We start from the raw sequence: 27,152 nt of genomic DNA on the forward strand, positions 1-27,152 counted from the left end.
TAGAAGGAAGAGGGAAGAAACCAGTGCCTCACTCAGATTCTTGGAATCCTTCTCATATAACACTAAACTATAGTAAACAGGGCACAGTAACAGCAGGACCTGTTTGCCAAGTTTCTCATACTGAAAAAAAATACAGTGGGCTCACCACTTACATGCTATTTATTTACACTATTGCAACCTGTCAGAGTTCCAAGGCCATTGCACAACCCTCCCAGAGCCCGGTAAATGAGGTGAAGGACAAGGCCTGCTCCAGACAGGTAGGAATGGTTGGGGGGTGGTTCTTGTGGTTCGTGATTTTGCATGATTTTACCTTTGTGCATGGACCCCCAGAGCCCTTGCGTAGGTGGTGGGCCCACTGTATACCAAAAATCCAATACTGTCATATTGCTTTCTTGAGATTGTAAGTGATCACCAAAAATACTAAAAAAATTCAACATTCCACATTATATTTCTGAACTTTAGCAAAAACTTTGCAAACAAGTCACTTCTGCTGCTTCATAATGTCTCAACGACAAATCTGAGAAAAACAAGCCAACTTCAAATCTTAGTTTATGAAGCTGGTTTGTTTCAATAAACCATAGCTAGGACTAATCACAGTTTGCCTGGGTTTGGATACAATGCTAAACTGTGGTTAATCAAAGTGAAAAGCTTATCAGTTAGCTCTGTTGGTTAGGGCATGGTGCTGATAACACCAAGGCTGCAGGTTCTATCCCCATACAGGCCACTTGTATATTCCTGCATTGGCTGAGGTTGAACCAAATGACCCTCGGGATCCCTTCCAACTCTCCAATTCTATTATCACAGGTGCTACAATTCTAGAGATGCAACCATATTATCTCACTACAATCATCCACTGAGTTATCCTGGTTTTGTTATGCCATCCAACTAGTTGCAACCTGCACTGAGTTCAGTTCTCTTACATATCTGATTCCATTAAGTAATCTGCAACAAAGTTCCACCTTATATAGAAATAAAAACAGCAACTACTGTACTAGCTCTTGCTTATTCAAAATCCTGGACACTTACTTGTAAATGAACATGAATGGCATTTGACTTAAGCTTGGCTTTGCTCAAATAGGACTTCCAAACAAGTGTACAAAGAAGTGCAACTTTAGCCATCATATCTTGCTCAGTATCCTTGCAAGTGCACAGAAACAAAAAAAATGGTCCCTAGACTAATAATTTGGTGTGCGAAGTCTCAAGAGCCACTCAGTTTTCTAGATGATACTAGGCTGTGTAAAGGCTCTAGTTAATCAAAATGTTTTACTATAGCTTATGTTTGTATGTTTAAGGAAATAAATTACTTTCAAAGAAGAAAATTACTTAAATCAGTCCTTTCTTAATCATTTGAGGCTGCACTCCTACACACATTATCCTGGGGCTTACAACTGAGTAGTCATCCCTAGGATGAAACCATTCTGATTTAAAATTAATATTGGATTCTAACCATACAGCCTCTCTCTTTGCTTGGGATTGTTGCTACCACATCATAAATCAAACCTTTCCCCTGGGGAAGGTTTGGCCCATGGGTCCCATTTTTAGACCTTCTTTCTATGGATCTATGATTGCTCATCATTTTTTATTTGAATTGCAATCCATAATTCCCTGTATGGCTTTTGCTTCTTTCCTGCTAGAAAGAATCCTGCTGGCCCTTCCTACTGTTCTGCTGCTGGGATACATTTGGGGGTCAAGAGGATTTAAACTACTGATAGCTTTTAAAAAGCTTTCAAAGAAAAAGCAAATGTGATCTTGCCCAGGACCTCCGAACAAAAGTCATGACTTATTTGTTCTTGAAGGTTCTATTTACTGCAACCACAACCCTTGGGGCAAAGAGCCAAGGAGACACAACCTCTGGGGTCCTTGCCCTCTTCACAGTAACTGCAGACCTCAATACAGCATTAGGTAGAGGCACAGAGGCAGCAACAGGGGGCACAGTAGGTACAACTCAGCAACACATCACTCCCATGTTGCCAATACCAAAATGGCATAATCTGTAAACTGTTATTAGATGTATTCTTTTGTTAACCTGATATGTGGGCCTCCAATTAAGAAGCAATTTCTGGTAATGGTTATGAGGATTTGTGTTTATCTCAATTACTGAGCCAATGAACATTTCAAAGACTGGCATAATTGGAAAAGAGTTGCTGTTACTCTTACATAACATGAAATGCAGAATTGCCTCTACAATGCTAGTAAATAAATGAACTTTTCCTTGATTTTTGGTGTTTAAAGCCAGTATCTGAACTGCGAAATTTAATGGGCATACAAACTATTCTTGATGGCCACAAACTGCTACAGGGCCCCAACCCAGATCTCAACACATTCCAGATCAGGGATACTCTGGCTACTTTCTCTTCAAAGGTTTAGCCCTCAGGGGAAGCTCAGAGCAGTTGTTTTTACAGGCATCAATTACAGCCATCCTACCCACTGGGCCACAAGAGCCTGCTGTGACTATGGGCTCTGCCTCTCCATGATTTTGTGTGTGGGAAGAGGTGTGGACTAAATAAGATGCTGTCATTGTAGATTCATTCTATAACCACAGTTTGAAGGTGCCTTCTGTACATGGCTAATGTGGGAGTGTCATCCATATAAAAGTTCACAACTGGTGTATGGCAGCAGAGTTGGCAGAGGTGTTGGTAAGGTTACATTGTCCTTTGTTGCTGCAGCTATTCTTTCAACTTTGCTGCTGAGAGTGCACAGGATGATAGCAATGTTATGCATCATTAGCTCTCTCTAGGGGTTTTCAGTATAAAGGAATGATAAAATCACTCTGACTATCAATTTATTAAGTAGATTTAAAGGACAGCTTGTGTTGGCTTTGAATGTCAGTTACTAAAACAAGAGGTTTCCATTCAACAACACACATAGAACATGTGCATCTACAATTATTCACAAGCTCGCAAAGCATGAGAATTTCAGAAGAAATCACAAAAGATATTTCCATTTCAAAATAAAGGCTGAGTATAAGTATTCATTTCTGAAGAGCGAAGGCAACATCATAGCTTTGCATAAAAAGAGCCGTGAATGATCAGGCAAAAGGCCCATCTAATCCAGCATCCTGTTCTCATCATGGTCACAAGACCAGAGTGCAGCACCACTCTACCCATTTGTGATCCCCAGCAACTGGTGTATATAGAGGCATACAACTTCTGATCCTTTTAACAAATGCAACAGTAGCCTTGATCCAGCAACTATTTAATTAAGTACATGCACTAGCTGGAAGGGAGGGCAAGCTGCATAGTAAAGCAGAAAACTATTTTTTTCCAACTTCTGTAATGAACCAGCAGACTGGAAAAAAATTATTACCTTGTGGTGCAAGGGTCTGAACCTGAAGAGCAGCCTACATATAAGCAGCTGTTAGCCTGGCCAGTTTTGCTCCTCAGCAAAACTCTAAAAGAAAAAAAAAAGTATTCTTCAACACCCTGCAGATTAGCAGTGCACCATTCAAACAGGCCCGGGCTGCTCACCAGCCAACTCTATTTACACAACCAGTTAAGATAATAGGTGTTGTAGTTAAGATCATAGAATCATAAAATTGTAGCACTGGAAGGGACCCCAAGGGTCATCTACTCTGACAAATAAGACAGTTTGTTATGGCGACCGTAACCTAGATTTGCCGATCAGAAGGTCGGCAGTTCAAATCCCCGCGACGGGGTGAGCTCCCATTGCTCGGTCCCTGCTCCTGCCAACCTAGCAGTTCAAAAGCACATCAAAGTGCAAGTAGATAAATAGGTACCGCTCCGGCGGGAAGGTAAACGGCGTTTCCGTGGGCTGCTCTGGTTTGCCAGAAGCGGCTTAGTCATGCTGGCCACATGACCCAGAAGCTGTACGCCGGCTCCCTCGGCCAATAAAGCAAGATGAGCATCACAACCCCAGAGTCGGTCACGACTGGACCTAATGGTCAGGGGTCCCTTTACCTTTAACCTAGATTTAAAGTGTCATTTGGCACCTAGCTTATATATCTGAGTTTCTAACACTGACTTCAGTGTACAGTGGTACCTCAGATTACAGATGCTTCAGGTTACAGACTCTGCTAACCCAGAAATAGTACCTTGGGTTAAGAACTTTGCTTCAGGATAAGAACAGAAATCACACGACGGCGGTGCGGCGGCAGCGGGAGGCCCCATTAGCAAACGTGGTACCTTAGGTTAAGAACAGTTTCAGGTCAAGAACGGACCTCTGGAACAATTTACCGTAAGTTCTTAACCCGAGGTACCACTGTACTTTCCCTTCCTATAAAAGCTAGAGACAGGGAACTTGCATAGGCTGAAAGTATAGTAGGCTATGAGGTTAGGATGAAAGATAGAAACAAACAAACACACACTTTGTTGAGCAGTCTTCCAATGAAAACTGGTTTACTGTAGCAGCGAACTGCCACTTAATTCATTTAAACTACTTTGACCAGAAAAAGTGATATTTCAATACACTTGTGTACATATACTTATGGCACAATAAGAACCTGAATTTGATATCTGCCAATGCTAATAAAAACCTGGAGTATACTTGGAATGTTGTAGTTTGTATGGTCAAAATATACTCAAAATTGAATTTTATTTTTATCTTCAGATTGTTCCAATAGGTTCAAATAAAAAAGCATGTGCCCTATTCAAGCAAATTAAGTAAAGTTCAAAATCTATTTCTATGCTGTTTGCTTAGAATTTTGGTATATAATTTGCTACTTGCAATAAACTGCTCACTCTCATTGTCTACCATTACTATACATCACTGTGGAGAGCCATTAACTTTAGCAGTTAACTCTTGTGTTGCTTTAGAACCTTTGCAAGTATACTTGACTCCCATTGAAATGAATGTGATGTACTCACACTCTCTGAGCACTTAATACTGGTGAGCTTTTTACTTACTATCCCTATTTTTAAGTACTTTCATTGTTAATAACAAATAAGATTTCTGACTAAGTAGTGTTTCAGCAAGGCTGCAATTCTAAGCTTATTTAGAAATCCCACTGAAAGCAACCATGGGTTACTTACTTCTGAATGAACATAGTTAATATTTTATTGTAAAAAGGACATAGAGTGGATACAGAAAGTAAAGCATAAGAGTTACCGTATTTTTCGCTCTATAAGACGCACCAGAACACAAGACGCACCTAGTTTTTGGAGGAGGAAAACAAGAAATATTCTGAATCTCAGAAGCCAGAACAGCAAGAGGGATCACTGTGCAGTGAAAGCAGCAATCCCTCTTGCTGTTCTGGCTTCTGGGATAGCTGCGCAGCCTGCATTCGCTCCATAAGACGCACACACATTTCCCGTTACTTTTCAGGAAGGAAAAAGTGAGTCTTATAGAGCAAAAAATACGGTAAGTGAATTCTATTCCTTATCTCAAAAGGAATTGTCACATAGCCTTAGCTCCATCCAATGTGTTAATACTTCAGACATTTCCAAAACTGAATCTAGCAGGGGGTTCGGTAATTTCAGACATGGGCCAGAGAAAAGCAGTGTAAGACAGAAAACCTTAACATGTTCCACTTCAACTGATGATTAACAATGTAAGAAGAACCCTGCTGGATCAGACCAGTGGCCCATCTAGTCCAGCATCCTGTTCTCACAGTGGCCAACCAGATGCCTGTTGGGTATGTTCAGTTCAATCTCGAGCAAAAGGAAGTATTTGACTACTTATAATACAGAGCATATTGCTCATGAAAAATTGTTTAACATTGAACAAATCAAAGTCATTGTGGAACTTAAGGGTTTTAGGCTGCAATCCAAACAATAGCTAAAGAGAGACAGAGGTTAGCAGTCTGGCAAAGCTACCACTGTATCTGCAGCACTGCAGCACACTGGTCAGGGCAGATCAAGTCCAATGCCATCATTTGACTGGGTTACAGTGAACCCTGAACCAGCTAAGTCCCTCCTACTCACCCAGAATGCCCAGCCTGGAGGTTTTTTTGTAAGCTGCTGCCAGCAGGCATCCCACCAGAAGTATTTCTGCCCATGCAAGTGTTTGGCAGGTGAAACAGGAAGTTCTGCACCAGCAGAGGCTGGCAGGGATTGGGAAAGGACACCTCCACTGATTCCAAACCCACTCCACAGCCCAGGGCAAAAGAAGTTTGGACCACAGTCTTACATTTGTATTGTTTATACAGAATCTCTTTCAAGTATGGTTTTGCATACTTATTATTGTAAATTGCTTAAGGATGGATGCCTTTGACAGAGTGAACGAAGTTATTAATATAATGTTAATACAATTTACTAACTAAACTACACAGGAAAGATAGCACAGCAAGATGCCTAAATGCCTTCAAGGTTTCTCATAATACACAACTCTTGTCAACACCAGTGACTCAAGAAAAGTACAGCTACACAATCCAAGAAGAAATACAGTGGTACCTCTGGTTATGAACGTAATTCGTTCCAGAGGTCCATTCTTAACCTGAAACCGTTCTTAACCTGAGGTACCACTTTAGCTAATGGGGCCTCCCGCTGCCGCCGCACCACCGGCGCATGATTTTTGTTCTCATCCTGAGGTAAAGTTTTTAACCCAAGGTACTACTTCCAGAGGGGCGCGGGTGGCGCTGTGGGTAAAATCTCAGTGCCTAGGGCTTGCCGATCGTATGGTCGGCGGTTTGAATCCCCGTGGCGGGGTGAGCTCCCGTCATTCGGTCCCAGCTCCTGCCCACCTAGCAGTTCGAAAGCACCCCTAAGTGCAAGTAGATAAATAGGTACCGCTTTATAGCGGGAAGGTAAACAATGTTTCCGTGTGCTGCGCTGGTGCTGGCTCGCCAGAGCAGCTTTGTCACACTGGCCACGTGACCCGGAAGTGTCTCCAGACAGCGCTGGCCCCTGGCCTCTTAAGTGAGATGGGCGCACAACCCTAGAGTCGGACACGACTGGCCCGTACAGGCAGGGGTACCTTTACCCTTTACCTTTACTACTTCCAGATTAGCAGAGTCTTTAACCCGAAGTGTTTGTAACCTGAGGTACCACTGTACTAACAAGGAACTCAAAGACTGTTTGAAAAGTATTATTCACACCACCTGGAAAAGAAAATATCACTCAAACTACCAACTATACAGAAGGTAATAATTAATGTAATTCTAGTGCTGCATTAACATTTTTTTAAAGGTCCCAGGTGTTGGACTCCCAAATGTCTTTCTTCAAAAATAAATGTTTCCCATGGATAATGTTATTATATCTTTTCCTCTCATGTGGGCAGAATTGGCAATAAACTACTTTCTTGGGGGGGGGGAGCTGAGGAGCCACAGAAACTTAATCTTTTCTCCCCCAAACAGGTAAAAAGAGGAAGCAATGTCCACATTTGTTTGAAACAAAGAAAAACTTGGCATAGCCTAGAATAAATAAAGGTGTGTAGATTAAACACTATGAGAAACAAAACAAAAAGAAAGCCTGTTTAGAAAGCAATGGAACTGTTCGCTGATTCAGTAACAAAACATGCCGATTTCTACTGAAGATTATACTGGGAATCTGAGATTTCTTTATTTTCACCTTCAAAAGAACAAAGGCTATGGAGAGATTCCTAAAGTGAACTGGTTAAGGGCATTTCATTCTAAACACATACTGAGAACACAATGAGAAGCAAATACAAGGAAGGGCACAGGCATGTGTTTTTGCAGTCTCTATCCACTGCGGCACCCACCACCACACACACAATTTGGGAAGTACTTGCTCCCTGTCATCATACAAGCCAAGATCACAATGTGCATGTTTTATGGCTGCCCCTGCACACTCTAGAATAACTTCTCATTCTCTCCCAATCACTGAACCCTGCCTTGTGGGGCCTAGAACAACTCCCTTAGCTGCACTTTTTAAAAGATTTCACAGTAGTTCCCACAGCAGGCTACTGGCTGGATGTCCTTTTAATTTAAAGCAATGTCTCCTAGTTTGGAGCCTGACAGCTCTCAAGGGGCCCTTGTGAAACCTAAAGCACCCCATAGCAGTAACATCACTCTCCACAACTCATAAAGAGGTCTGCCCTCAGAAACTAACAGGTCAAGCTTTCATCCACACTCACACCTCCACGCGTTCTGAGAACACAGTCCAGCATGAATCCACTACAACCCACGAATCCACTACAATCCTCATCCCACTAGCTACGTTATATGAACAGCTCTATAAAAAAGCAATAGTCTTTTGGCAACTTAAAAGACTAACAAATATAGCATGGCATAAACTTTTGTGAACATAATCTTGAATCACATATAAATATAACACACATTTGGTGTGGGGGGGATTTCCTCTGGAAACACTTCTAGAAAGGATGTCTAAACACAATCCTAGATATGTCTACTCATTGGGGCTTACCTTCAGGTAAGTGGATACAGGATTGCAATCCTAATTTCACTTGCACCTGGGAGTAGGTCTACATCTGAGTAGATCTGTATAGGATTATGCTGTCAATGTACCTTAATAGATTCCCTTAGTATAAGAAGCAACTCTGGCCTTGAGGGAAACCCATGGAAGCATCCCAGGTTTCCCCTAACCCAAGACACCCCAATGAAACTGACCCAAGTCAATGGGTCGGGGACAGGAAGGAGAGAAATGGATGCTTTTAGGCATGTGAGAGTGAGGGAGGTTAGGTAGTGGTTAGCAGACTGAACTCCAGGCATACACAGCCAAATCCAACTGCATTTACTGAGTACGTATGAAAGGCACTTGCTGAATGGCACACAATGGGATTGCACAAACACAATCTGATGCACCTATTTGGAAGTAAGCTAGATTGAACACTTTAGAACTTCTGAATAAAAATAATGTCTGGGGTGCATCTGGATCTCCATGTGGTGTTCCATGAGACAGATTATCAACTGGATGCCAGGAACCCCAACTGAGGGGCATTCGGAGAGCAGTCGCTCCCACACCCCCAGGCACAGATCCCGACAGGCTGGCCATCCCAACCCCCAAAAGACTTCCCCCTCTACAGAGATCCTTCAAGCTAGATGCACAGGCGGACCTCCACGGAGCCCGTTAAGCCGGAGGGCAACCTGCACCGAGCTGGAGCTGCCATGCAGGTGCACAACATCCCACCTCCACCGCCAAGCCTGTGCACGTTTGCTTGGGAGCAAGCCCCACTTGCACTCAAGGAGGAGCTTGCACCCAAGGCACCCTGTGCACGCGCGCGCGCACACACACATATATAAAGAGGGCTGCATGGCCGGGCAGCCCCACTCTGGGACCCCAGGAACGAGTCTCCCCTTCCCCCGCCCGTGGGAAACACACAGAACGAAGCTAGCCTAGCCCAACCCTGCAATCACCTCCGCCGTGCAGCTGCACCCCTCGGCCCCACAGCGCGGCGCCCTTCCCAGACACGAGGCCCCACAGAGCCAGATCTGTGGAATCCACCTCCTTGTTCAATTGGGGGGGGGGCGATTAAAGATGTTTGATTCTTCCAGGGAATGGAGGGGTCCCTCCCTCCGGCGAGCGTGCCCCGGATCGCAGCGCTGCACGCCGGCTCCAGAGCAAAGCTCCTCCAGCGCGGCTGTCTCTCTCTCTCAGGTAAGCGCCCCCTGGATCGGAGCCCTGCTGCTGCAACAACGGCGGCGCACGCTGCCTGGGGAGGGAGCCCCGCTGGCGTGCATGGCGGGTGGGGGTAGCTGCTCTCAGGTGAGCGTGGCCCGGATGGCGGGCCCCCACCCACCTCCCCCACCCCCGGCGTGTAGGCGCGCTTACCTCCTGCTCGAGGGGAGAGCAAGGGGCGGCGGCGCCTCCCAGCCCCTTCCCGCCCACAGCAGCGGCGGCGGCGGCGGCGCTGCCCTTCGCGGCGGCTCCTCTTCCTCCTGCGCGCTCGGCCGCCTCTCGCTGGAGGACCCGGCGGTGGTGGTCTTCCTCCGCCGCCGCCGCCTGCTCCTCCTCTTCAGCGGCCCCGGCGCGTCCTGGGGGCGTCCGTCTGGAGGGGGCATCCCGCGCCGGCCTCGCCTCGCCTCATCGTCCTCCGGGAGACCCCCGACTCCCTACCCAGAGGCGGGGGAGGGGGGAAGGTAAGGGCCCCCCCCGCACACAACAAAAGCCTGAGGCGGGGGGGAGATGAAGGGAGGGGCGAATTTTTTTCAAAAAATTAACCGTTTGAGGAGGGGGGGAGGGACGAAGCGCCGCCTCTTTATTTCTGAGGAGAAACGGAATGAAAGCTGAGGTAGGTGGCGGGGGGGATGGAGGCGCCGCTTCCCCTCCGCTCTTCTTCTCCTCAGCGCCCTTTCCTCTCTCCCTTCCCGCCGCTCTGTAGGCGCCTCAGCGCAAAAAGCGGGGAGGCAGACTGAGAGAGAGGCCCCGCGCCACGACCACACCGGCTCCGCACTGGGGAAGGGTCGGCGGCGGCTGCCCGCGAGGGAGAATGAGAGGAGGAGGAGGAGGCGAGGAGCCGCAGCCAGGCAGGCGCAAGGCCCATGCGCGCCGCCCAAGCCACGCCCCCTTCTCTCGCTCGCTCGCTCGCTCGGAAGGTGGGGGAGAAAGGGGGCGACGGGAGTTCGGAGTGGGGCGGGGGAGGGGAGAGGAGCTCCTCCTCCTGCGTGGAGCGCCCTGGGGGCGGGAGGATAAGTTCAATGTGCCGTGTTGGGAAGGGGGAGGGCTCAGGGACTGGGTACGATCCTATACCTGGGGGAGGGCGTGGGCAGAAGGCGGGTCTCCCTCTCTGGGCGGGATGCGCGAGCTCCCCAGGGGGTTGCGCTCCGATCCCAGCTTGCAAAAGGGGTGGCTGGGCTGGCCTCGTCTGGCGCTGTTGGTTTTTCTTGCAGCAGTTATAAAAGAGGAAGAAAAAGCAGTGAAATAGTATCAGAATCATAGAGTTGGAAGGGGTCCTGAGGGTCATCCAGCCCACCCCCACCCCATTGTAGCATTCGAACCCGCGACCCAAAGTCTCATGCTCTACCGACAGAGTTACTTATGTCATGCTGTCTTAAGTCTTCCTTCTTTGGGGGAAGTCATATGCTTTAAATGTCCGTTTTAATTGTATGGTGTGGATCTTGATTTGGACAGTGGCAATACATAAATTCCCCATTCCCTTAAATTAGGCAGCTGAAATGAAGAAAACCTGGGCTAACCCTGAGTGAGCTTTAGTGGCAAATCTGATTGTGAGCTCCAATCAGATCTGGTACTGAAAACCCATCCCAGACTCTGAGTGTGTTCAAGGGTACCCAGTTCTCTCACTATGTTTGTCTTTTACAAGGTGGCTCAGGTTGGCAAATCTTGGGGTTCTGGTAGGTTCTACAAACCCAAAGTGTACCTACCCCAGCTATACCTTCTTAACCTGGGAATAAGCCCTGCAGGACTTGATGAGGCTTATTTTTGAAGAAGTGTGCATGGGGTTATGCTGTATTTTATGCTATTATAGCAACTAGATAGAAAACATGAGCCCCTCTGCTCACAATCTGAAAACCAGCAACACAGAAAAAGCAACAAAGAAATATTGTGGCACCTTAAAGACTTAACACAAAACTAGCTCACGAAAGCTTATGGCATAGTAAACGTCGTTAAGTTTTTTTGATGCCACAATTTAGACTCTGCTGTGTTTTGTTTTGTTTTGTTTGCAACAGACTAACACAAAGACCACTCTGGCTTCCTGCTTTGGGGGGGGGGCGTCATTCACAGTGTGGTACAATACCTTATTTAACCCACAAAGGCTGTGTATACATTGTTGGCTTAAAAGGCATCTAGGACTAGATTGTTGGGTTTTTTCCTGCATTTGGACTGAAGCTGGTTTGGGGGGAAATGCATTGGAAAGCAGCATTTCGTAAGGAAGTCCACAACAGACATCGATTGTGACCAAAGTGCGTACACATGATTGGTTGTGATTCCTGCATTGCAGGGGGGTTGGCCTGGTGACCTTTATGGTTGCGTACGACTCTAGTTCTATGATTCATCACTTCCCAAACCAGAGGTAGGAGGAGCACCCTGGCAGTAGAGTATAGGGGAATGTGTACAAAGCCAACGTCACCTGTAAATTTCGAAACATGACACAAAAAGGAGAGGAGAGCTAGAGGGACTGGGTGGGGCTTTGCACAAGGTGGGAAAGAATGAAAGAAAGGAAAAATTGACAGTGTCATCTTATGTGTGCTAACATGAAAGCAGGTTCCACTCTGTGTCTAAATGGGGCTTACTCCCAGAACAATTTGTGTGTGGGAATAGGTCCCATTGAGTTCAGCTCAATTTGCTTCTGAATAGGCATGGTTAGGATTGCCCTGTAATGCTGAAATCCTATGTGCACTTACTACAGAGTCCGTTCTGGAGACTAAATGGGACTTCTGGCCTATAGCACTTCAGATTGCAAATGGGAGCTTGCAGGACTGAATGTTTTTACACACACACACACAGTACATAGAAAACTGCAGGTCAGGGCTACATAACATGCCAGTTTTCTGTGTACATGGAAGTGGTTTTGTATAAGATGCATTGGAAGTCCAAGGGTCAGTGGAAGCATCCTGCCTAATTATTTTAAAGAGTGGTCCCAGCCTAACAAGCTGTTGTTGCACTGGGGCCTCAGTATTTAACTTTTTACTTAGGTTAACAGGAAACAGAAATGCTTTAAAAAATACTTTCACATTATTTTTATTCTTTTGCAATCAAAAGACTGTACATATACAAACCCCTTACTACAGCCACCTCCATAAAGCCTCTGATATTTTGCCATGTGGCCACATCCACACAATACATTTAAAGCACATGAAGCACATAAAGCAAATCCTGGGATCCTTGCGACATGGAATGACAGCCTGTGAGCAACCACTCTTCAGTATAACTTGGGGGGGGGGTCTCCTATCATATTTGAAGACCTACCTTCTCCTTGAGCAACTCTTTCAACCCAGCACAGAAGAGTAATCTGGAGAGGTATAGTCAGGTGGGAAGGAGTCATCGGGCAACCACAGCACATTTATAGCTTGGAAGTGTATGTGGCTTGGCTGAGTCAACGGTGAGTTTCATGCATGGGTGTGTGAGCTGGGCTGAGCATATTGGGCTGTTCCAGTTACTGCAGCCTAAAGCTATTTCTTCACATTGCCTTGCATCATAGTGTTTTCAGTCCTAATATGCAGGATTCAGAAGTTGGTTGGGGCGGGGTGGGGCGTTCAGGATAGTTATTCCTAATTATTTTTATTTCTTTAAATAGATATTTTAAAAAACACAAAATTTGAATATGGTGTTGGGGAGATAAAAACAAAATACATAAAATGTAACATTAAAAGAGAAAAAAATACATTATATCCACCTGTAAAACCCGCATGAGCAAGCCCAACCATGCTACATGAAAAATATTGGTGGGGTAAAAAGTCTTCAGGAGGCACTTTAAAAAGCAATTTTTTGTGCCATCATAATTTCCCGGGAGGGGGAATATTATTACGTACATAAATAAGATGTTCTAGCACACCTGAGTCACATTCCCTTCTGGACTTGGGACATTGAAAGGTCGCTGTGTTTGTGTATAAAAGGAACTCTTCCCCCACAAACTTCGTTGTTGTTGTTATCCATCTGCCTCGAGAGACAACGGAGTGTGCTTCCAGAGGTGAAGTCAAACCACTGCATTAACAGCACTAAAGTGACCTCCCTGGGGCGTAAGCCTGGTCAGTGTGTATGGAGGTTCTGGACTGCCCAGATGACAATATTGCCTCGCTGAGATAGTCCATAGGAAAGCAGATAAATACATTTGGCACTAGATTGGCTTCAGGAGTTGCCAGAAGGAGGCATACAAGGCACCATTCAACAGTCTTAGAGACACCACTCCAAATTTGTGTAGGGTTCACTCCTTAGCCTTTTCTTCTCCTGCATCCTACAAGGCAGCAGAAGTTTAGGATCAGAGTTTTCCTTCTCCTACATGGCCTATTTTCCCAGGTTGAAGAGCCCCATCTGCCCCTCAGGAACTGCCTTCTTGACCATTGGACCCATTATAGGTCTCATCTCCTCAATCCACTGGAGATTGTCTTTGCATGCAGGGAAAGTCCCTAACTCACCAAGGGTTTGAGACCCATTGGCTACCATCACCTGGTTTTGCCGGCCAGTTGAAGCTGTTCCCAGGTTGAAGCTGCTGTTGCACGCTGACAGCTTCTAGGAGCCACAGGTGAGAGCTGAGTGCAGGGTGGGAACCAAAGGTGGACAAGAAGGAGCACGACACCCCAAACACCAAACACCCTACAAACACGGACATTGCAAATATGATCAGTCAGTTTACGAAAGGATACCTTGACCTTGCCAGGAGCTGCCTACATGCTCTTTCCACCTGAGTTGCCTCTTGACTGTAAAAGAAAAAAAGCATAAACTAAAATAAGATAGGGGATTGCTATCTCATCATTACCCATTTTTTTAAACCCTAGTGCAAGCGTTCTTAATAATAATAATAATAATAATAATAATAATAATAATAATAATAATTTTTATTTATACCCCGCCCTCCCCAGCCAAGGCCGGGCTCAGGGCGGCTTAAGAAGGCCTGATATGGTAGTATGATATTATATGTGACTATACGGGAAGTTAAGCTGCCACGTAAAGGATAGCACGTTTTAGTGAGAAATAAAACTGCACTATTGCTCAGCAAAATATTTTCCAAGAACAAAGGAATTCTTAGCATTTGAAGACCTTGCAATGCATCCTTTTGAAATTTCTTTCCTTTTCCCATTAAATATTTTTAGTGCTGTTCCCCTGCTGAATTACTGGGAGCAGCCTCTGTTCCCAGAATGGCTCTAAATCAACTTGAACTCGACTTAGGTCCTTGCCTTTGCGTCACTGTGTGAGATCAGCCTCGGATCAATAAGTTGCTGCCTGTGCCTTTCATGAATTATGGAATCATTGATCATAGATAATTCAGTAGTTTTGGTCGCAATTGCAATTAAACATTAATATGTCACAAATCCCTCTTGCACTTGATCGTGCAATCGTAACACTTTAATTGTAAAAGAAAGTTACGCTCTTCTCTCAGATGTTGGGAGAATGCCACTAACAATGTCTTAAAGATGCTGTACTCAGCAGCTGCTCCTAAGAAACTGACCACCAAAGCATCACCAATCTTTGTTGTGAACAACGGGAAGGAATCAACATTGGTTTTGGTTGTTATATTTCACTGACCCAACTGTGACTGCAGCAGTGTTCGAAACTCCCATTGTTCTATGCACATTTTGCAATAGGGAATTTCATCAGTGTGAGCAGTTTCTGAACTCTGGGCACAGTACTGCGCCTAAAAGTTCAGATTAAAACTGTAGAGTGGAAGGAAAGGAGGACCTTTTTTATGCCTCCCCACTTCCAGCTACTCTCTGAAGACTGGAGAAGAGACCCTCTTAAGAATATTAGCGGGGTAGGCAAGGGAAGGACTAGATCCTGTGAAAAATGAACATAATATTTTAGATACAGTTCATTCATTTTCAGCTTTGTATTCTTGTTATTTAAAAAGTGCACCTAGATATTCTGTTGTTGTGCCAATAAGCTAGGTTTAAGGTGCCATTTAGCTCCTATCTTTCATATCTCAGTTTTTAACACTGGACTATAGGGTAGGTACATTTTCATACTGTACAGAATCCTGGAGACACGAATAATGCAGAGAGCTGAATGTAACCAAAATGTAAAAAAAGCAACCTATGGGGTTTTGGAAATCCTAAACAAACAACTAGGATGAAGTCCAGCTTACATCAGTAGGACTTACCGTATTTTTCGCTCTATAACACACACCCGGCCATAACACGTATGTAGTTTTTAGAGGAGGAAAATCCATAGGCATGCCACCCGTAGGCATTCCCTCCATAACACGCACAGACATTTCCCCTTACTTTTTAGGAGGAAAAAAGTGAGTGTTATGGTGCAAAAAATACGGTACCTCCAAGTACCTGGTTGCTCCTTGCCCTGAGTAGTAGAGCTGTGTGCAGAATGCCTTCCGCATTCTGTTTTATGTTCACCCCAACAAAGCCCACCCCCACTGCTGCTCTTCGGCAGCAGACTCTGCAAATAGGTCAGCCATATTTCTGGGGAAGATGTACACAAGGGAGGCTTGTAATAGATGAGTGCTAGTCTATTTTTTGCTGTTCTAACAAAGAGAAATGCTGAATCCAATTCCAGAAAGACTGTGTGACCAAGAAAACATTAGAAAAATTAGGAAGGGGTGCGTGTGAAACATTTCAAAAAGAGCAGTTCCCTTAAAGCTAACACATTAGGAAATGTGTATGCAGACATTCATCCTGCAGTGTTTCAGGATCCTGTTTTTTGCTCTAGGTAAGGGCAGTGCGCTTTCTGATTACACGCTCCACAAGGCCAGTTCTTGAATTCCCAGTCTGGGCCCCTATTTGCCAGCACCAGCCACAGCACTAGGAGGCAGCTGACAGTGTTGTGAGACAATGAAGTCAAAGGCTGATATCCATGACCTTTGCAACTTGACTTTTCTTGACCTGGACCGTCTTGGCAGAGTTTTAAAAAGACAGCCAAACAAAGCAAAACAAAACTGTAGCCTAGGTTTTTTTTTACCTTTCACATTCAGTCCTGCCTACAGGTTGCTTCTTGTCTTTTCCTATCTATTCTGCAATCAAGAGGCCGGTAGAATCCAAGTCTCACTCCAGGCTGGAAATTAGACATAAGCTGCAATTTGAAGAATGCAATTCCTTCACATAATGTGATCAGGAAGTAGAGGCCACGAAGTCAGTCTTTCTCTTTCCTCCTCCTCTTCCTTTTTTCTACTATTTCCCATAGTCTCAGGTCACTTTCCCATGTGCAGTTTTGCTGTTTGCGTATGCACAAAATATGAAGAGTTCAGATGGCAATAGCAGTGAAAGCACCCAGCAAGACCGCTGAGTTGATCATACTAAATCCACGAAGTATGAGAGCCTACGTATGAGAGAAGTGGTTGTGGAAAAGTGAGGCGGTTCTGTATCACAGAATTGGGCAGCAGCTTCTGCAACACAGAAACACCATGCTGGAGGGGAGACAGCCACGGCTATTTTGCATCTGTTATTTATGCATGATTGTCATTTGAATTAAAAGTTCGAGAAGCTTAAAGCTATCAAAACTGCCATAGGGCAGGAAAACAATCTCCATCTATTAAATATTAAAACAGCTGGCACTTAAAGCAGGTTTTAAATAACCCAATTCATTCCGGGGACTACCTTAATCAGTAGAGTACTGTACAATAAATGTCTCTATTCTGCCCCCTGCCCCCGTACCAAATAAATACAGGTTTTGTTTGTTTAATGTCAAGACCAGTCATGGGAAGTCCTTTTTTAGTCCAAGGGGCCACTTTTGCCTTTTGGGGGCCAAATGCCAGTGGTGGGCGGGGCCGGAGGGAAAAGTTGGGTGGAGCCACAGGTGTGACACCCCTTTGCACAGCAGGCTACATTGCAGCCTAGTGAAATCCACACACATGCACACACCTCTCCCTCCAGCCTCCATCCATGCAAGAAAACAGGAAGATCATCCTGTTGCGGCCAGGCAAAAGCACACAAAGAGGGTTCAGAGTAGGGCCAGTGAGGAGTCTAGGCTGAGAAGTGGATGTTGCCAAGTGCAAATCTTGAGGACTGGATAAGGAGACCTGTTTTTGGAGATACATAGTGAAGGGAACGGGGGTGGGGAGGACACCAAGGTTTAGCTATCCCTAGGATGTGTCAGATTAATAACATTTCTAGAAAAGACAATTAGGTTTGTTGACAAAGGAAATGCCATACATAGAACAAGGGTGGGTGGGGTGGGAGGGAGTCCATTGCTTGAAGCCCAGAACACTCAACTTGGAAATGACGTCAAATTCTTAAGTCAGTGAATGTTTTGTTTTTGTTTTTTAGCTGTGACTAGGCTCTTGCCCTTTGCAATCTGGAAGGAAAGGTCATTCAGCTTTGCTCACCGCAACTCTGCATCATTGGGGGATGTCAAAGAGCCTTTGCACAAGGGGCAGCAAAGAGGAACCTGTCAATCCCATTAGTCCAACAGATCAGCACAGGCAAAGCAACATCACTCGCAGAAATGGAGTGATCTGTTATCGGGCCGGCTCCATCAATAGAGATTTCTTCCCATGTGCATAGCAAGGATCTCCAAAGTGACTTGTTGATGCATTTTGGGCTATCTTGGAAACAGAGTTGTCTAAACAGCCCCCTTGTTTTGACTTTGCACATGGGAGCAGCTTGCTAGAGCACTCTCATGGCCAAAATATGCTAAGTATCCCAGAGAGGACAAAATATGGGACCTTTGTCAAGTGTATTCGCTGATGATATTTTGGCTTGTCCCTTTTCCCCCCTATGCTCTGTCCTCTAAACTGTTTTTCATGCGTCCACATGGGAGAAAGAAGATTGGCAAGGGGCAGCAGGGGGAACTGTCCCAATGGAGCAGTCCTGAAGCTGCTTTTGCATAGGGAGCTGATAATAAGGGCAGAGTGCTTCATGGCCAAGTGGTGAAGACTTACCATCAGGAATACATATTATTCCAGAGACTGCATTAACTCTGATCACTCCAAAGGAGACTCTTACTTGCTGGGAAAACAAACATGGACCTTCAACCCCCTGCAGATGTTTTACAAAGACACCAAGCTTTTTTTAAAAAACAACAACAACCTTGTGTTTCCTTACCAGGTAAGTATTTGCTTTTTTGTAAAGTTCCATGTCTCAATGGTCCTTGAGTCATTCTTGTTTGAGATACCTCTTAGTTTCAGTGCTGCCTTGGTAGCACTCGAGGGTGGGGACGAAAGCAGAATGAGTTAGCTCCACCTGTCATTGACTCTAGCTTCCCCAGCCATTTGCTCTGGCTCCCCCTACTGTTGACCTCCCAGCCTTCCACCCTACCAGTCCTAATGAGCACCAGCCACCATTGCAGCCCCCAGTCTCCCTACTGACCATCCCTAGTACTAGATTGACCAGATTAAAGGGGGCAGGGCATGTTTCATATTTTGTTAATAGAAGATGGCATTGTGAGCAGGGACAATTCATCAGGAAGGGATTCAAAAAGCTTCTCTTGATGAATTCCTGTTGTCTCCACAGCTATTAAAAGTGCAAGAGCACTGATCTCCTTGAAAGAAAAAGATCAGTTCACTTTAACAGCAACTCCAGCAAAGACAGGGAAAAACACACAAGAAAAGTATACGTGAAATGAAGCATGGCCTTAGTTTGGCTACCAGCACTCACCTCAGGAGTAATAAGGATTTGCAAGCAGGCAGGGGACCAAAGGTTTTCAGTGGATCAGTTCCCAGTGTTATTTGATGCCACCCTAAAACCTGATCGCCGTGAAGCTCCCTATTCACTCTTATATAATTCAGTGAAATTGATCTCCACTACAGGAGAAGAGAACTGGGTTCACTTTCACAGTGATTGTTATGTGTCTTTATTATTCACAAACAGGCTGAGAGAAACACAAGGGGTGTGTCTGTGCTCGAAGGAGAAAGAGGGTCAGTGTGTGGCTGCAGTGCTGCTGGGTGTAATTTAAGAGGTGCTTAAGTCGAACGTTTTGCTTCCTGGTCTGAGCCCTTCCCAGAAACTGTGAACCAAATCAGTGCATTTATTCCATCCTCAGTTTACACCTGCATAACAACAAAAGAGTGTTTGCTGCACCAAAGACATATTATCACTGCTTTTTTCCTGGGTGGGTACACAGGGGTACGCATACCTCTAAACATTTTGTGAATCTTTGTATTTTTGTCCATTTACTGTATTTATTTTTCCAAATTTGAACTATAAAATGGTGATTTTCCTGAGTCAAAATGAGAATAACCCTAAACGTTTTCTTAGAAAAAAAGCACTGCATATTATAGTTACAATATAGAGGAGGCATCCTTCAAAGGAACACGGCATCAACGCGCAAGACACCTTAGCAGAAAATGCCACCGCAACCAAGAGCTAGCCATACAGAAAAGAAAAGAAAAGAGAAAAGAAGAAAAGAAAACCATAACAAGAACTTGATTCTGCATACATGACCCCTGTTTGTCAGAACATTTAAAAATTAACTTGTCTGAAGTTAGTTTGCTGTTGTCCAATACGCCGTCGTCTTTTGCTCTTGCACTTTTTATGCCAGCGTTGTTATTCACCTGCTGTAATGTTTAGCCTCAGGATGTTCTTTGGTGCAGAAGCAGGTGTGGACTCATTACTCCTCCTGCAGGTGCTCTGCCATGCTTTTCAGAAGCCATTATCCTGTGAATAGAATTGCAGAGATGGAGCAGTTGCAGAGCAGGGTCCCTTCTATCACCTCCACTGAAAGCCCACCTCCCCTTCTCCATCAGACTCCTGGCCCTGAACTGTTTCAAATTCAGTTGGTAATTGCAACTCAAAGAAATGGTACCCGAGTTTTCTGTTTTCCTCTTTCTTCCTCGTTCGTTTCCCCTCTCATGCCATGTCTTTAGGCAACGGGCAGCTAACCTTTCTCAGACCTATGGCTAATCCTCTGGTCTAGGCTCTCAGGTCAAAGTGGATGCAGCCAAACTATGAATGTGGGTATGGCTGAAGTGGGATTGAGAAAATGATGCAACAGCCTTTACTTTTAGGCATCCTAGAAAAGTAGCAATATTTAAAAACTTCCCAGGCCTTTAAAAACCTAACGTGGCATGCAGATGTGTGAAACTGAAAGTTTGCTGCTTATCCAAACAGAAATTAAATAAGTTAATGCAATTATATTGTAAGGATGAAAAAACTAACAAAAAATATTCCCATATGTTTGGTCACTTCTCTGCTTCTCCTACTGGAATTAAAGTTAAAAAAAAACAACATCTTGATTTCAATAGGACCAAGGCTTCATCAATATAATCTTTACCCTCGGCTATCCTCTGTCTAGATGTATTAATGCACCTGGGAAGTGTACTGTTCACAGTAAAGATAAGTCTGTAGATAGAAATCAAGCTCCAAGCTTTTAAACTGCAGATCTTAATACCAATTGCAGGTTGAAGGTGAGAGAGAAAAAGGAGGCTTAACTTTAGCAGGAAATGCTCTAGAGAAAACTAGTAGCAGGTGTTGTAAGTAAGAACTGAAAAGGTTTGGCAGAGATTTGTGCATTTACCCAGGACTGAGGAACTCATGTGCTGACTGGCAGAAAAGTACATTGACAAGACAGCAATGCATGGAAGGAAAAGAACAATATTGAGAGTACCTTCTAGGCCAAGGCCGAGCCGGGGGAAGAGTTAGGAGCTTGAGGTCCTGAGTTTTGTGAGTCACTATGACAATACAAAGATTGCTGTAAAGCCAAGCCGGTCAGTAATGGACAAGAGACATGCCCTTCAGCATTTTTTAGGAAGAAAGCTTCAAGGCGCGTCTGCTCTGTAGAGAAGTTGGCATTCCTCAATACAAGGCTGAAGATGTATCACAGTGCAAAGCACTACCATTTAGAAGAGAAAGGCAGGCAATTACTGGGAAGATTAAGAAAAAGCCCAATTGGATTCTTTTGGCAAGACTGCTGAATCATCACAACTTTATGGGCCAGTTCAGGCAAATAGTCTCTGCATTGACTTTCACTGGCACAGCCTGTTGACAATAAGGCAAAACTAATTAGCCTGAAGAAGTTTAACTCACAGTGAACACCAGCTTGTCTGATGAGCTTCGACTACGGAGTCCATCACCACATTTACATCCCATGTTTCCAAGGTTCTCCTCCTCCCCATTTTGTCCTCACAACAGCTTTGTGAGGCAGGCAAGGCTAAGGAACACTGACTGACCCCAAGGTCTCCCAGTGATTTGAAGCCTGGCCTCCAGATCCTAGCCCAGCACTCTAACCATTACACCACATGGACTCATCGTAAACTGGACGGTTTCCAGTCAGCTGATCCCACTAGACTATCATTGCATAGCCTCTGCAAACTCCACATATGTCGAGGGCAAGCTGCTAATAAATTAAAGGTAAAGGTAAAGGGACCCCTGACCATTAGGGCCAGTCGTGACCGACTCTGGGGTTGCAGCACTCATCTCGCTTTATTGGCTGACGGAGCCGGCGTACAGCTTCCGGGTCATGTTGCCAGCATGACTAAGCCACTTCTGGCAAACCAGAGCAGCGCACGGAAACACCATTTACCTTCCCGCCAGAGCGGTACCTATTTATCTACTTGCACTTTGACGTGCTTTCGAACTGCTAGGTTGGCAGGAGCAGGGACCGAGCAACGGGAGCTCACCCTCTCGCGGGGATTCGAACCGCCCACCTTCTGATCACTAAGTCCTAGGCTCTGTGGTTTAAACCCACAGCGCCACCTGCGTCCTGGGTGCAAATTCCCACTCAGCCATGAAACTCTCTGGGTTGTTATTGGGCTTGTCAAGGAGAGGCTGTAGCTCAGTGGCCGTGCAGCTGGCCCAGCCGTGCCCCTACCTGTCCCACATTGTGGACAAGGTTTTGTGGAAAGCAGCCTTGTCGACCAAATTGCCAGGATTATTTTGGCCCAGGGCTCAGATGTTCACCACCACTGCTATACACAATGAAGCTTGTTAAGTCATGACATATTGTGCTGATAGGAAATCAGGAGAGCTGTGCAGCATTGATTGGACAGGCGCGGGGAGATTTTTTTTGCACTGCCATTTCTGAGTAGAAGCAGTTTATTGGAGTCATCATAATTTCAGCAACAGTTGTTTAAATCACATCAATGTTTTGTGTGTGTGTGAGGGGGGGGGAGGGAGAGAGAGAGATCAACCAACAATTAAGGCACTATTGTGAACTACTGACCTGCAATTCTTGGTCTGCAGAATCACTGAGATCCTAACAGAGTGAGACCCGTAGGCAATATTAGGAATTCAGGGCTATCCTGGAGAAACACTCCCTGCCATCTGTTCTGCAGGGTCCAGCGAGCTCCCTATTTTGCCGAAGAACATCGTAAATTGCTTTCTCATATGAAGCCAATGATCTTAGGAGCTTAAATAGGTGCTTCAGCCAAGTGCATACAACTGCATGAGGGAATAACTAAGAAAAGGAAAGCCTGATGAGAAGCCAGGCAATGGCAGAAGATCACACCGCTAAAATGGAGATTAGCATCTGATGCAGCGAATGTTCCAAGAGCCGGAATCTAAGCAGCCCATGCGCACGTACTTTGGGTAGGCAATTGCCACAGCTGAGGCAGGGAGCTAAAGATAAACAAAGTGGACGGCAAACATTTCTCCCCTTCCAGTGGTCTTCTTTCCTTTGTCCTTGCCTCCTATTTCCAAGTGGGGTCGTGCAGTGCCCCTGCTGCCTGGCAGTTCTTTGTTCTGGAATCCTAGCCGTTCTGCTCTCTCCGCTTCCAAGCCTTGCTGTTTCACCACATTGACGACTGCAGGAGCCCCCATGGGAGGCTGATATATGTGGCATCCAGAATGTAAAAGGATGCTGTTTTCCAAGCAAGTCACTCTTTATTATCACAGCAGGAAACGGATATCAGAGTGAAATTTGCAGCGAATGTTTATTAGATGGTGTGTCTGCCAGAGGTGGGCAATTTTGATCACCAGCCTATTATGATGATGAATCACAGAATCTATTAATCATGGAACGGCAGGGAAAAGGAGCTGCCTCCATTTGCTCACTTGTCTTTTTGGAAAAGAGCTTCCTGACTTCATTTCATCTTATGCTTTATTGTTAACATCTTATTTATTAACAGCTGTGGGAAAATAACGTCTGTGCCTCTCTTTGGAGCAGCTACGGCAATTGCATGGCGGGAAAGCAAAGTTCCCCTCACAGCAACCACACAATGTGCTTCATCACTGACTTGGGAAGCACCACCACTGCATCCTTGGCAAGAAAAACTCTCAGACAGTCTTAGCTGTGATGCAAATTCTCTCCATGCAGAGAGGAGGATCTGTGTGTTTGAAGAGGTTGCTCCAATTTCCATCAGTCCCTGACCTCTGTCCATGCTGGCTGCAACTCAGGGTAGCTGCAGTTCTACTGGCAAAATTAACAAAAGGAATTTCAGTAGGGACAGTAGGTTCAGCACATAGGCAGGTATAATCAGATTCAGAAATACAGGATGGGGAACACCTGGCTTGACACAAGTACATGTGAGAAGGAACTAGGGGTCTTATAGACTACAAGCCTAACATAAGCCAAGAGTGTGATGCAGCAGCAAAAAAACAAGGGAGGGTGCATCGAAAAAAGTCTAGTATCCAGATCAAGGGAAATAATAGTCCCACTCTATTCTGCGTTGGTCAAACCCCACCTGGAGTCCTGTATCTAGTTCTGCCACAATTTAAGAAGGCTTTGAAAAGCTGGAACGTGTGCAGAGGAGGGCAAACAATTTCATAAAGGGTCTGGAAACATATGAGCCAACACCTAGGGGCCAAGATCCCTTAACATATTTGAGCCTGGGGGCATGGCTTAGCAGCATCTGCCCTGACCCACAGCAGGCTGTATTTCTGCCCCCCCCCCGAAAATATTCATAGCTAAAAGGATTGTCCTAGGAGGGAACCTAAGGAAACACAAGCACTCTTTTTACGGGGAGTGCCCAATTTTTAGCCGTGACACACGCAGCCGCTGTGCCGGCATATCCAGTGCCTCAGCCTTATGCCCAGCAGCCTCTTCTTTGATTGCGCCCTGCTCCTGCTGGTGCTGGGTTCAGGTAGTGGTGCTTTTTTGAAGACCTTCTGGTCCCTGGAGACGAGGGAACGGAGACCAAGGCATGAGGGGGTCTTCTTAATATTCTTTTTCACACTGGCCTCATTCACTTTGGGCTCCAGGTGTTCTTCTTTGTTGTCACCAGACGGAGGCCACAGCCCCTCCGCAGCATCTGCAGGTGAATTATTGATGCCAGGCTGCTCTGGTAGAGACCCTTCTTCTTCTTCCTTTTCCTGCTGCCATTCAGGACTTAGTAGATCTGTACAACGTAGTCTCAGGGTCTCCTTGCTTTCGCCTTCCTCTTCTGGGGGGCTGCCTGTTGGTCCTCTCACCATTTTCGCACCCATTGATCTTCAGACTTTGCTGATTGTCACTCCCGCTTTCTCACTGTCCAATATGTTGTGATTTTTGAAATAAATTTAGGCACCAGTTTTTCCGATTCTGTTGCAGCTAAGCCACCCAAGAGCTGTTGAGCCAAAGCTGGGTCTCAACTGCCAAGGGAGGTTGGGATTCTGAGCTGATGTCATAGACTGGTTCCAACCAGTCCATTTCCTCTAAGGGGGGGGGACCTGTTTCCGTTTAGGGTGACCGCTTAACACACCACCCAAGAGAAAAAGGAGAAAAGCGGAGAAATCTTTTAGTTCTGTAGCAAGAAAGAATGAGTGCCAGGAGTTTTCTTTCCCTTGCCCTCCTCCATTGCAACACCTTTTCCTTTTCCTCCTCCTCCTCTTCCTCCTCCTCCTTAATATTTTTATTAAAGTTTTCTTGGTTTAAAAAAACACACAATAAGGGAGGAGAGCAGGGCAGGGGGCGGGACTTCAAGTTGTCCGGCCCCTGGACGGCAGGCTGCGCATGCACACAGGCCAGCTGGCCATCATCTTCCCACCCATGGTAAAATGTATTGCATGTCTATTTAAGTCAGTAATTCTCTCCAAAGTGGCATCCGTCCCTTTAAATTAGCAACTGCAAACATTATGCAAATCTGTATCATCTTTTTGGTGACACATTTCCTCTTCCTTTTTTGGCCGCTCTAGGCTTTAACTTGCAGATCATCTCCTTGTGCATTCATGTTGCCTAAATAGGAAGGGTTTAAAAGAATCATAAACTGACAAAATAACTACCATTATTTTTAAATATTTTCTCCTTTATACCACATCATTTGACTTAATGCACCTAAGAATGCTGCTCTTTCTCAACTCAATTGCCTCCATTTGATCCAATAAATGTCTACGTGCCCACTGAGGCTCTCCCCCCCCCAGTTGCTTTGGTGCTCTTGTAATAAAACACTGTTTTATTTCCACTTTCCTTTTCTTATGCAGTGAGAGGAAATAGCCTCTGTCCTGAGCTCCCTGGGGTACAACAAAACCATTTCTCCTCAGATAAATCAAGCTCTATAGCAAAATAAATTACCACGGGGTAAGCAAGTATTTGTTGGTCAGAGGGCCAGTTTACACACACAACTTTGGAGGTTTATATTCCTTCTTTTAATGAAATGATTCTCAAGGCATCTAACAAATAATAGGCATACCACACACACATACACCACCCAAAGCTCATACATATATAGCACACAGTGGTCTTTGTGTTTTAAATTGTATATATTTTAACTTAGTTTGGCAATTTTATCTGTTTAGTTGTTTACTATTTGCTTGTACTTTTGTACACAAAATGCACTGACTAGTGTCTGATGCAAATATCTATCATCTATCGACTGATCGATCGATCGCACAACAACAGCACATGCTTCCCTGAGGTCTTGCTCTCTGAGGGCAGCTGCCAGCCTGAGTTGTGGATGCTTCCAACAGTGGGAAGATGTTTCAAACTGGGGCTCTCAGCAAGCAGGCTCCAGCTCCTTAGGTCCTGTGCCACCAGCTTGGTTTCTATAGGAAACCTGCGAGACTCAGCTTTGTGGCCTGAGGGCTGCATCTAGCAAGACCATAGCTCAGAGGGCACAGCACCTGCTTTCCATGCAGGAGGTCCCAGATTCAGTCCCTGGCCCTCCAGGCAGGGCTGGGGAAGACCCCTGAGGAGCTGCTGCCATTCAGCGCAGACAGCATTGAGCTCAACAGAAAGCACCTTCCTGCATCTCCATGCCTGCATGTTGGCACAGGCCCATCCTGGTTGCCCAGGCCTCATCAGAGCTTCTCCTTCAGCCAGAGTAACCTGTCTCCACTGCAAGAGTCCTCCCTACACACCTGCTCTCTTTTGCTGGTTGCTGTCTTGGATCTTGACGCCTGTCTAGTTTTCGTTGCTACGCTTCTGCCTCTGACATCCACTTTACAGCACAGGAGGGGAGAGGTGCTCTTGTGCTTGAATCCTGCTTGCATGTTTCCCATAGGCATCCGGTTGGCCACTGTGAGAACAGGAGGTTGGACTGGACAGACTGTTGGCCTGATCTTATGTTCTTAGGTTCCTTTGTTCCTGTGCACAATATACTGGTACCTCGGGTTAAATATTTAATTCGTTCCGGAGGTCCATTCTTAACCTGAAACTGTTCTTAACCTGAAGCACCACTTTAGCTAATGGAGCCTCCTGCTGCCACCACGCCTCCAGAGCACGATTTCTGTTCTCATCCTGAAGCAAAGTTCTTAACCTGAAGCACTATTTCTGGGTTAGCGGAGTTTGTAACCTGAAGCATATGTAACCTGAGGTACCACTGTATGTGCAAACTGGAATTGTTTCTCAAAGGCCTTATTTGAGGGGGGAAACGGTTGACCCAGCACTTTGACACATTCCAGGTGGATGAGTTTAAGCTGCAGGCTGGTT

The 27,152-nt window shown here is 45.4% G+C and overlaps 1 protein-coding gene and 2 long non-coding RNA genes across 7 annotated transcripts in view; 1 reads left to right on the forward strand and 2 right to left on the reverse strand.

The window, feature by feature from the left end:
- ARHGAP32 (Rho GTPase activating protein 32) overlaps nt 1-10,352 on the reverse strand; it is a 201,342-nt gene extending 190,990 nt beyond the window's left edge. For 3 of the 5 annotated variants that reach the window (XM_053367600.1, XM_053367596.1, XM_053367599.1), the window contains exon 1: nt 9,645-10,351. In XM_053367600.1, coding sequence (XP_053223575.1) covers nt 9,645-9,874 — 230 coding nt within the window. In that variant the 5' untranslated portion in view covers nt 9,875-10,351. Of the gene's footprint in view, nt 1-9,644 lie in introns of all 5 variants that reach the window. The other 2 variants (XM_053367597.1, XM_053367595.1) reach the window with 1 other exon arrangement.
- A 7,256-nt stretch (nt 10,353-17,608) lies between these two features.
- Nucleotides 17,609-18,983, forward strand: LOC128402797 (uncharacterized). The gene is made up of 2 exons (XR_008327774.1): nt 17,609-18,481; nt 18,887-18,983. It is a non-coding gene; the product is annotated as an uncharacterized LOC128402797 (long non-coding RNA).
- LOC128402795 (uncharacterized) lies at nt 18,187-23,818 on the reverse strand. Its single transcript, XR_008327773.1, has 2 exons — nt 22,533-23,818; nt 18,187-20,029 (listed from the first exon to the last, which is right to left on the reverse strand). It is a non-coding gene; the product is annotated as an uncharacterized LOC128402795 (long non-coding RNA).
- Nucleotides 23,819-27,152: the final 3,334 nt, after the last annotated feature.

The sequence above is a fragment of the Podarcis raffonei genome, chromosome 15 (genome assembly GCF_027172205.1).
Source record: "Podarcis raffonei isolate rPodRaf1 chromosome 15, rPodRaf1.pri, whole genome shotgun sequence".
Taxonomy (NCBI): Eukaryota; Metazoa; Chordata; class Lepidosauria; order Squamata; family Lacertidae; genus Podarcis; species Podarcis raffonei.